Below are 11,687 nucleotides of genomic sequence, written 5' to 3'. Positions count from 1 at the left end.
GCCGGCGGGGGATGGAGTTCTGAACCCGCTCAATCGGCCTCTGCTGTCAAACTTCCCGCCGCTGAGGACTACAACTCCCAGAGGGCTCTGCGAGATCAACCCCCTGCTCCGCGCGGAGCCCAGCCCCCAGCTTTCGGAAGGAGGGGCCGCCGCGTGATATTCACGCAAGTTTTGGCATCCCCTGCTTGGGATTTAAAGCATCTAGAAAGAGGGACTGAATTCCTGCCCCGGAGGCCACGGAAGAAAGGGCTATTGTGCTTTCTACTTCTGTGGCTGATAATCGCATTTATGTTTTTCTTCGCAGGCTTTCCTGGCTGGTGTCCTGTACTCTCCTTACAGGCGCGAAGCAATACCGGGAAGGTGGTTTGAAAAAGAATTAGGCAGTCACGCTCCCTCTCTTGTCTAGACACTTGTTTTGTTTTGTTTTTAAATTGTTGACAAATTAGTCTCTAGGTCACAAGAGGAGCTTTGGGAAGGTAGCACCTCTACCTTCCCTAGCAATTTCTTCCAAAGCCACCCCCAAGTAAACATAAAATTTAAGTAAAATCCATGTGCTTGTTGCAAAAAGTTAGTTTAAGGTAAGTGCCCTCTTGTTACAAAAAGTTCAAGGTAAGTGCCCTGTAAACATCGGGCAACACTTGCGCCCTTTTATATTGGAAGCCAATGATTTTTAAACAGAACCAGACAGACACAATGCTGTAATCTGATACCCTAATTTAAAGAACGCAGAATCTAATATTTCATGCCAAGCATTTTAAATGTAGCTCTTTCAGTCTTTACCATAACTCTGGAAGTATATACAACCCCTATTTTACAGAAAAGGAAACACTACAGTATTTAAGTCACATACCTAAATAACTCTTAAGTGGCAGAGGAGCCAGAATTCAAACAGATCTTATTCCAAACCCTATGCTCTCAAACACTATGAAACACTGCTTCTATTGCTATTATTGATGGCTCGACAATTGTTAAGGCAGGCGAAATAATGAATATCGTCTTTAAGGCAATTACAAGTTATTTTGCTGTTGGTACTCTTATTCAAAACCTTTTGCAATTGCTCTTTGTCCTGGCATCAAGTCAGCAGTATATTCTTTTGATAACTTTCAGTAACAGCAAAATTGTCTTACTTTGCATTCTGTGCAGAGAAAATAATTTTGGTCAAGGCCGTAAAGCACAAAAGTAAACGGTATGGAGTGACATCAGTGAAAATGACAGAGTAGTTAACTTGCAAACTGTCCTCCATAAAAGCAACAAATTAGTTGGAAACTATCAGAATTAAACTTTTTTGGGAACGCTAATTAATAAAAAAGAACAATCAGAGGAACACAAAAGTGCTGAGCGTTGGTAAGAGTTCTGTGAACATCTCCCACTTTCCAAGTTGGCAGTAGTTTAGAAGACACATTCCTGGTGTAGGTTGTTACCACAGGTAACAATATGAACCTCATTCTCAAAGAATTGTGATTTTGTGTTTTGCATTACCTGGTGGTTTCCTGGAGGTTTAACTCAAGGACCTGCCTTTATTTTCTATTTTCCCTGCCTCAGAAGCAATTTACCAAGGCAGTGTTTGCTGAACACATTTCAAGCAATATTTGTGCCTACCCAGGGACACACACACACACGCACACACACAGAGCAAATAGATTAGCCACTGTACCACCTGATTGTTACACAAATCAGGGTAAGCAATAGACAGACAAAAATTACCCAGGAAGGAAGAGGTGAGGCAGTAGATATTCGGGAGAATACAAGTTTTGAAACATACCTTTTTCTAAATACATGTTCAGAGAAGACTGAGAAGATGCTAAGCTCTTCAGTCTCTGTGCAAGGAGGAAGAGAGGGCTAAGGCATTGCCTTCACTGGCTAAGCATTGAAAGAACACCCCAATGCATAATTGATAGGCAGACTGGGAGAAATTTGTGTGTGTGTGTGTGTGTGCATTAATTTTTTTTTCTTTTTGTGATGGGGCATTAAATAAAGGATATCTCTTAAATCATTAGCTGAATTAACTTAATGGGTAATGAGCAGAGAGACTTCAGTGACCACACAACAAAGCATACAAATTATATAGTATTAGTAGACTGGTAGTTCAGAAGCTTGATCATATTCAAACTTGATTTCTTAAAATTAAGACTTTATAGGTGGTGTTTTGTACTTCCCATTGAATCACATCAGGAAGCACATTATTTCTGGAGGTACCATAATAAGGTAAATGGTTTTTCAGGCTTTTCTGCCCTCCCACCATTAGGATTGCCCTGCTTGATGGGGCACCTGCAGTTGTCACATTGCTGCTTTGTTTATTTCTGTGGGCCATGGGAGGAGTATTGAGTTAGTCACCAAGAGGAGAAGCAGCAGGAGAGAGAAGAGAGAGAAGCCAGAGAAACCCAGAGTGAAGACTTGATGGGGGCTTGGAGGCCTCTTGGCCTCCTGGCCCTGGGGCCACCCCTGCCTGCCATGTACTTGGTTGCTGCACTACATGTAAAAGCTTAATAAAAGCCTGAGAAACCCACCGAGGGCTCCAGGATTATCCTTTACCCGGTCTGCTGGGTTAGGAAACCTGCTCCGTGGCCCATCCTGGCACTATAGGTACCATTAAGTAATATTAAATTATAGTAACATATAGGCTATTCAGTGAGTTCAAATACTGTCTGTTGCAAAGTTCCTTTTCAGCTTTTCACCAGCTATTGAAGATCAGCAATCTTTTTCTTGATTACCTGATAGATCAAAGGCTCATGGCTCCACGGAATGTGAGTAATCTTTTTCTCAATACTCTGTTTACTAAAAGGCTAGGTCTAAACAAGTCAAAACATTTATGTATTAACAACTTTGTAGTCATTTAAAAGAATATGCTAACTTGAAAACTATTTTTTTAAAAGATTTATTTATTTATGCATACAAGAGCCGGGACACAAGCCAGAGATGCAGGAGTGGCGGGTGAGAGGGCTCTAGCAGAGACAGAAGGGGGAACAGAACAGGCAGACTGACCGAAATACACTGCTGAGGGGAGCAGCGGGCGAGACAGGAGAGGTCTGCTGTGCCATGTGGATTTCTTCCTGGCTGACTGGGGATCGAACTTGTGCTGCAGAGGCTGTGAATTGCTTCATAGTGCGGTGCTTAACCCCTTGCGCCACCAGGGAGGCCCTGAAAACTACTTTTATTCATAAATAACCACAATTAGTAATAGACTGTGTCTACCAGTTGGGCATTCACTGGCTTCTCAAATATAGACATCAGATTGGGATACCACTATCCTTATTTGCTATTCCACACTGGGTTGTGTAGCGCTGGAGAGGATAGCAACCCCTAAAGAATCAATTTGCATATATGATGCTATCCAAGAGAATTAACTTCATCTAATATTAAAACCATGGTTTTCTCAAGCTCGTAGTTGATATGGTGTCTGATAAAAATTTTCCTCAAAATTTTAAAAAACTCGCAGTGTCTCTTTGAGTTCCTGTGGTGCTGTCATAGTTCTGGAGTGGCAAATCACCAGTCATACTAGTGAGTCCTTAATTAGTGTTGTAGATAGGTTCTTGGAAATTGCAACTTTAAGTAAAATGATGTGTAACAAAATACAGAGAAAGCCCATACCATTATGGGGAGAAAATATAAACTCCACATAGACAGTGACCCCATCTGGGAATGAGTCATTTCCCCACTCATCAACATTATAGCTGAGCTACGTTATTTGAGAACTTGCTATATTCCTGGGCCATGGCAAGGATTAGCACATTTTATCTGTATAGAATCCAATAGTAAATATTTTCTTCTTTGCAGCCATATGGTCTCTTTCAAATACTACTCAATTCTGCCTTTATGTTATAAATATAGCCAACACAGACAATATGTATAAAATGGGGTAGTGTTATTCCAATTTATTTGTAGAAACAGATACTAGGGTATTATTTGTCAGATTATAGTTTCCTGAACCCTGATCTAGAGGGTACAGAGTGGAGAGTCCCTTTTATTGGCTAGAATTCTTTCAAAAGGAGGAATTTTACCTTGACAGTTTGGTTACACCAAGGGGTAAAGTATGTGTAGGAAATGCAGTATGAACTGTTGCATATTTATTTTTACCAGTTTTCAAAAAGAGTTAGTTGCCTGAAGATTTTGTTGTGGGTTTTGGTTGTTTATTTATCTTTTTTTTGGTATCATTATGAACCCACAAATTTAAAAATACACTTTTTAAAAAAGATTTATTTATTTATGCACATAAGAACTGGGGTACAGACCAGAGCTGTGGGGGCTGAGAGGATTCACCAGAGACAGAGTGGGGAATAGAACAGGCAGATTGACGGACGCACACTGCTGAGGGGAGCAGCGGGCAAGAAAGAAGAGGTCTGTTGAGCCATGTGGGTTGCTCCCTCGCAGCTGGGGGATGTGGATATGTTGCATCTTAAACCCCTTGCGCCACCAGGGAGGCCCTAAAAATATACTTAATATACCTCTATCCTTTGAAGATATTTTAAAATTTTAAATTATAAAAAATTTGCAAACAGTGCAAAGAACTCATATTTTCTTCACTCAGAATTACTAATTGTTAACATTTTTGCCGTATTTGCTTTAAATTCTCTTGCTTCTTCCCTCCCCTCAATTCCTTTACTCTCCCCAAACCCTGTTTTTTCTTAAATGATCTAGGACTATGTTGTAGACAATATATGTCTGCTTTTAAATTCTTCTGTGCATATTTCCAAGGAACAAAAATGTTCACAGTACAATTACCAAATTAGAACATTTTTATTGATAAAATACTCTGATTGAATCCACAGACCTTAATCAAATTCCATCAGTTGTTCCAATATACATATTACATATAAAATATATACACATGTACATATATTGAGAAATGATCACCACAGTAAGTCTAGTTAATATCCATCACCCTGCATAGTTATATTTTCCCCCCTGTGATGAGAACTTTTAAGATCTATTCCCTTAGCAGTACAGTAGTAGTTTTTACAGTGCCTCTTTCTAAAATGTGAAGTCTTAACTATAGACTTTTATTACAACATATTTGAGTCAACAGCAAAGAATGTTAAGTGTTATGAAAATGTTCATTTTAGAAAATAACTCCAAATCATCCATACTTTAAAAAACCTTACCTGGTTATCATTCTATTTCACATTTTGCTCTTTTCACTGAATATTTTTTCATTACAAAAATTTTGAAAGAACTGTCAAGTCAATGTAAGTTAAAATACCTCAGATGATCCTGTATACAAATTAAGAGTGACAGAAAGGGTAGCTTTCCCCCATAATATACCATGATTTAAGGTAATAGCTGCATCAGGGGTATTATGTAACAATTTGGTTTTAAAATGGAAATTACTAAAGATGACAGTTTTGTTAAAATATATTTTGGTTTGAACTTTGTTTAGTATAACTTTTAAAAAACAATACACCTTGATAAAAGTCTGACAAAACTTAGTGCTAACTAGATAAATTCTGACATAAATTTTTGGTGAAAAAGACAAAAGCAGTGATTCTAGAGATGAAAAGGATGAAGCTGAGCCCATAAAGTGCCTCATTCTTTATGCCTAAGTGTAAGACTATATTTGGGATTTATATCCCTGAATGAAATAAAATAAAATAAAACCAAAAAAGAAAACTATACTTCAAAGCAGTCAGTTACTATGCTTTTTTGGAGGATGGGGGGAAATACAGAAGGAATTTTTCTGGGGTGGCGGGAAGAGTACACAAGAATACCAGGTTGATGATTAAGTACAGCATTGCACTAAATGTCCCTCTATCACACTTTTGCTTGGCTAGTACCCCTAAGGGACATAAAAAAGCAGACCACATGTTTATAGCAGCACTGTTTACAATTGCTAAGCTTTGGAAACAGCCCAAATGCCCAAAAATAGATGACTGGATCAAGAAGATGTGGTACATATACACCATGGAAAATTACTCAGCATTCAAAAAAGATAAACACATGCAATTTGCAGCAACATGGATGGCGCTGGAAGGGATCATGCTCAGCGAAATAAGCCAGAAAGAAAAAGAAAAATACCGGATGGTCTCACTCATAGCAGGAATCTAGAAAACTTAAATAAGGGACCAGGAAAATGAATAACTATAAGAAAGTGAAAATCAAAATCAACAATCAACTATGAACCAGAGACACTCTGTGGGGGGTGGGGGGCGGGGAGGGGAGGAATTGGGATCAAAATGGGGGGGTTGCAATTGTATGGGGAATATAAAAATAAAATTTATTATTAAAAAAAAAAAAAAAAGACCACAAATCCAATACCAGCAAACTCCTTTTTCCTTCTGAATCAGAGTGCCTTTTCCTTCCCAAAGAGTTGGATTCCCCATTCTATGAGACGGGACAACTTCCATTACAACTTCTTGGGTACCAAGGTAACAACAGTTCCATCCCTGCCCTGGCTGGGGGAAAAAGTAAATAAACCAGCTCCACCCGCCTCAGTCCCACGTCAAAGCGCTTGAGAATCCCCAGATGTGAAGCGAGCGCCTCGCAACTACAGCACCACAAGGCCAACCGCCGGGGACTGCGGTGGGCAAGGAAAAGGGTAGATGGAAGGGTATTGCCCTTCTTTCCCTTTTTGTAGTTAGAAAAAGTCACATGGACAATGTTTGGCTTGCAGAGCTTGGGAAAATCTGGAGCTTCGCCAGACTGAAGACCTCACGCAAGAATCTAGAGTCAAGGGACCCACAGCAGCCTTGTACCCAGAGGCCCAACGGGCCCCTGCGTGAGAATGTGAGGGAGTCGCGACCCACCAACTGGAGGTGGGGGCGGGACGACGCCGGCGCGCTGAGCGCTGATTGGCTGCGGGCGCTCCGCCCTGGTGTCATTTGTAGTTGGCGCTGCCCACCTGACGCAGTCTGCGTCCTGCACGTGCAGCCGTTTAAGCGGCCTAGACGCCTGCGAAAACCCGGGGGAGAGCCAGCAGCCCGAGAGGTGAGGGCCAGCGGCTTTCTTCACAGAAGGGGTCCCCGCCAGACCCTCTAACTTCCCGGTAGCTGGACTTCGGGCTAAAGGGAGAACCGAGTGGGCAGGGAGGCGGGTTTCAAGCAATCCTTTGGGACTTTTCCGCTTCCCTTCTGAGGTTCCTAAAGCCCCGTGGGAGCCCGAAATCAGGGCTCGAGGCCTGCAGAGGAGACGAGGGAGTCTTTTGTCCAGCTCCTTAGTGGTTTTTTTACTTTAAACAGGGAGGGTTGTAGTACCGTTTGTGTTCAGACGCTCCTTGGTGAAACCAGTTGTCCAGGTTGGAGTGACTTGGGCCACCCGAGCTGTCTTCCCTTCCCCTTCCAACTACAAGGCCTTTGTCCCCTCCCCCCTCCAAAAGAAACTACCCCAAACCCCACACCAAACGAACATCTTCTGTAGCCTTGAAGGGGAAGCATATGAAGGGAGATCTCTTTTGAGTAGTATCTCAAAAATTTTCAGTCCTGGTAATGTACAGTGAAGGTGTTTGGGAACCCTTGGAAGAAAGTTCATAGAAATTCTGTGAACAGATTTTGGGGGAAAAACCAAAACATCAGCAAGGACAACAGTGGTGATTGCTAGAGTGATTGGGAAAGCAATTCAGATAATTTCAAAAGATGGATATAAATGCTGTCATTATAGGTAAGCAACAAAACTTGAAAAGCTTTTTTTAAAAAAAGCTTTTAGGGGAGAGCAGTAGTTAGTCCTGATGTTTCAAGTTTGTGAAGTGATGATAGTTTATGCTTTTAAAGGTATGATTCTGACCCTAATTAAGGTCAAATGTACATGCTTATATTTTTCTCAAAATAGAACTGGAAGCCACCATGGGAGATGAAGATTGGGAAGCAGAAATAATCAAACCTCATATGTCTTCCTACGTTCCTGTATTTGAGAAGGTAGTAAAATTCAGAGATTACTGTTCTTAAATGTTACAGATTTTATCTGCTTGAAGATCATTATAATGGGAATGTTCTGAATTACACGGTTGCAATGTGCTGTGCTTATTTCCAGTTGATATCGGGGAATGAAGAAGAGGTGGATTAAACCTAAAATAGAAAAAAATAACCTGAGATAATTTGATAATTAAAACAACTTAATATAAATGTCAGTGGTTTAGGACTTATTGTGGGTGAAGGCAAGCTTGGACAGATGTGATGGAATGTCTCTGAGACACCACTGTATAGAAAATTTAAAAATATAGTTCTTGGCAACATTTTGAATTCTAAAGTTGGTTTTACAAGAGGGCTTTCTAGATAAACTCAAATGGTTATCTTCAGTTTCCTCTTCAAATGTGCAAATCATCAGATCTTTTTCCTTAATGTTTTTGGGGAGTAATACTGCAATCTAGAAAGGACCCTGGAGTAGATTTTTGGGTTTTGATCTGACTTGGAAATTGACTTAAGAGAATTAACAGACTCTACTTTAGAAGATAATACATTTTAAGGAGTTGTTTTTGCATTGAAAATGTCCAAAAGCTCATTTTTTTCCCCTTAAAATTTTCAGTTGCGTTTATGTTACTCATTTCTGACACATACTTTTTCAAATGATGTCTTCTTAGTGAAAGTTCTTATTTCATACAAAAATATAATCTATCCTTTATTTTTCTTGAATGAATTTGATGTATACCTAACGTTCATGTTAAATTCCCATGATGATATTCTGGCTTTATTATGTTTCTTGTTGTGGAAATTATTTTAGAAATAATGTCATTTCTAATTTATCTTTTTACTTATAGTTCTCCTTCCATCCTAAAACCATTACAAAAACACTGGGAAAGAGGAGAAAAATCACCTAGTGATCTTGTTTGCCAGTGCAAACACTCCTGTTAAATATTTAGTAAATTTTCTTTTTTTTCACCAAACATGTTTTAATAGATTATAATGATAATACATAAAAATAATTTTTGCTTCCAGCATTTTTACTCTTCAGCACTATTCTTCATTACTGACTTCCTAAAAATAATATTGTATGGTAATATAACATTTCCTGTAGTGCATCTTCTATTTTATAATGATATTTTAGTGGAAATTTAAGATATCAACTTCACTGTAACATTGTTATAAATATGTACAACTTGTTTTAAAAATACTTTGAAAGAATTTTTTTTCAAAAATGGTATTTCATTAAAGGATACTATATGGTTCTTTTCACTTCTCGTTCTTAATAGATTTGTAATAATACAAAGTTGAATTCACAGAAACAGACTTTCTTCCATTTGTTGAATAGTCACCTATTTTATTTTTATTTTTTTCTACCCTGACATTTTGCTTTAAGTGTGTCAAATAGTACACTGCACTGTAGCATTTTGTGAATAGTATTGCATGGGTGTCTGAAATTGAAGATGGCCAACTGTCATAATTTCAGATTGATCTTTTGGGAATCTTTGATCTTTGTCCTATTTGTTTCTTGATACTGGGACTACTAAATTGAATTTTTATGTTAACAGTTCTAATTGAGGTATAATTGACATGTTAAGTTCAGATATGTAAAATAATAATTCCATTTTTGTGTAGTTGTAAAATGCTCACTACGATAAGCCTAGTTAACATCTGTCACCATAAATAGTTAACATTTTTTTTTTTTTTGGTGATGAGAACTTTTAAGAACCATTTGATTCTTAATACATGTTTTTTGTGGGGCCAATTTGTAGCATTTTTTTTTTTTTGCATTTGTCTGCAAATTTAACACCTGATGCTTGTTGGCAATTAGTTATTTGACTTAGTTGACTTAAAGAAGCATGGCTCAGACAGTGGCCTTGTTTGAATAAAAAGAGCCTGCCTTGGTTGAATAAAAAGAGCAAAAACAGAATGAATTCATGGCATTTTATGTGGGAGAAAGCTGAAGTCTTTATTTCAGCCTACTTTTTTTAAAGACAGTTTTGATTGGTTGTTAAAACAATTTCCTTCAAGAGAGCTGGGCTTTCCTTATCTTAATTTTATAGCGATTCTGAGATCACCATGGATTGCTATCATTTAAACAGTACCTATGATCAACATTTTCAAAATATTTCTCAGCATCTTTATTTGGAGAGTTAATGTTGATATATGACTTCTGTAATTTTGAACTGATACGCCACTGTTTTGGTAGCTCTAAGAAGTTCTCAGTTTTATATTTTGAAGTGCACGTACCTCTCCAGGATAGCACAATGGAAGATGCAAGATTTAGAAGAATTTGATAAGCTAACAATTGTGTATTCTGGAAATCTCATTGGCTAGGCATGTGTACATTGCAACAGTCTTGTTGGGATGGGTGTTGGAATGGATAAGTATGGTGAATATAATAGGATGTTGGGCTTGCCTTTTAGTTGCAGTGCTGCTTGTTAGGTGACCACGTACGTTTACACAGTGATGGCCTCATTCTGATCTGTTTGCTGTTTTAGTGACATATTTTAGCAGGCAAATACTCTTGTGTTTAAAATTGAAGCAGCTTGAGATAATTCATCCACAATTATAATTTTATTAAGTAGTAGTAGCTAAATTAGTAGTAGCTAAATTAGTAGTGAATATTTAGGTAAGAAAGTTTTCTGCTTTTGTTCATGTCCATACGACAATTCCTAAGTAGCAGGAAAAACTGTGGCATCTGGACTTCATTGAATTCACAGAAGTTGAAGTTGAGGCTCTGGAGCCCGAGGTAGATTTCAAGCAATTTCTATACATAGTCATCAAACGTGAGGCAGGAGGCTATTGTGTTTCTTACTAGAAAGCAAAGATTATATATACTGAATTAGAAGCAAATAGAAATAGGAAATGGGAAATAGATATGTTCATCTAAGTAAAAACCCAGGTTTTGGCCTTAGAGGAAAGTGCACTGACTCAAAAATCTAAATGATGGTGTAGGGTAAGGTAAAAAGTATCAGGCTTTTCTGCCCTCCTGCCATTAGGATAGATGACGGAACTCTGCGGTCCTGAATGCATGCCTGATGGCGGGCACCTGGAGTAGGGTGTGGGCATAGGTAGATGGGATTCACCTGGGCTGAGGCTGGGCTTTTAAGGATGGCATCACGGAGATGCCAACAGAAGCAGAGAAGCCGAGAGAAGAAGGAGGGAAGCAGAGAGAACGCCAGGGAGCCCAGATAGAGTGATAATTTGCTGGGGCCTGGGAGGACTGCCAGCCTCCCGGCCCCCCAGCACCCCTGCCTGCCGTGTACCTGGTAAATCTAAATAAAAGACCTGCAAAAGCACTGAGGACTCTGATTCCTCCTTTACCCGGTCTGCTGGATCAGAAAACCTGCACTGTGTCTGTTCTTCCCCTACAATTGGCATAAGTCAGCAGGATGATCCATGCAGATGAATATGGAGCCCTCTGAAGACCTCAGGAGTAGCAGACTGAGCCTGTGACAACGCTGGAGGCATCATGGCGGTACAGGAGGTGGACAATGTATAGGAGCTACGGGATAAGAAGACCCCTGGAGGAGGAGACACCCAAGAGGACCAGCCAACGACCCCCAAGGCAGCAAGAATCATCGGGGAGGAGAGGACCACGATTCGGAGCTCGCCAGTGCTGATGGCAGGGAGAGGCCTGACGGACTTGGACTGATGGACTTGGACTGATGGACTTGGACTGACAATCCCACCAGAAGGTGGAGGAACTTAGGCAAGTTAAGTTTTTGGGACCCTGGGGGAGAATGCTATTGTTTGTACACCCCAGGAGATGGGAATCTGGGGATGGCCAGTAGGCCTTGATGGCCAAAAGCAGCCTGTGTATGGCCAGCAGCTAGGCAGAGGAGAAAAGCCAACTGAGAA

The 11,687-nt window shown here is 39.8% G+C and overlaps 1 protein-coding gene across 3 annotated transcripts in view; it reads left to right on the top strand.

The window, feature by feature from the left end:
- The first annotated feature begins 6,818 nt into the window (after positions 1-6,818).
- The window catches only part of DDX4 (DEAD-box helicase 4), a 51,987-nt gene continuing 47,118 nt past the window's right edge, over positions 6,819-11,687 (top strand). For 2 of the 3 annotated variants that reach the window (XM_037529734.2, XM_037529732.2), the window contains exons 1-2: positions 6,820-6,918; positions 7,756-7,841. In XM_037529734.2, the coding sequence (XP_037385631.1) occupies positions 7,770-7,841 (72 nt within the window). In that variant the 5' untranslated portion in view covers positions 6,820-6,918; positions 7,756-7,769. Of the gene's footprint in view, positions 6,919-7,755; positions 7,842-11,687 lie in introns of all 3 variants that reach the window. The other variant, XM_037529733.2, reaches the window with a different exon arrangement.

This window comes from Talpa occidentalis, unplaced genomic scaffold (genome assembly GCF_014898055.3).
Source record: "Talpa occidentalis isolate TD23 unplaced genomic scaffold, MPIMG_talOcc4v2.1 talOcc4.6, whole genome shotgun sequence".
Lineage (NCBI taxonomy): Eukaryota > Metazoa > Chordata > Mammalia > Eulipotyphla > Talpidae > Talpa > Talpa occidentalis.
Note: the sequence above shows the minus strand (reverse complement) of the source record. Positions and strands in the feature narration are given on the sequence as shown.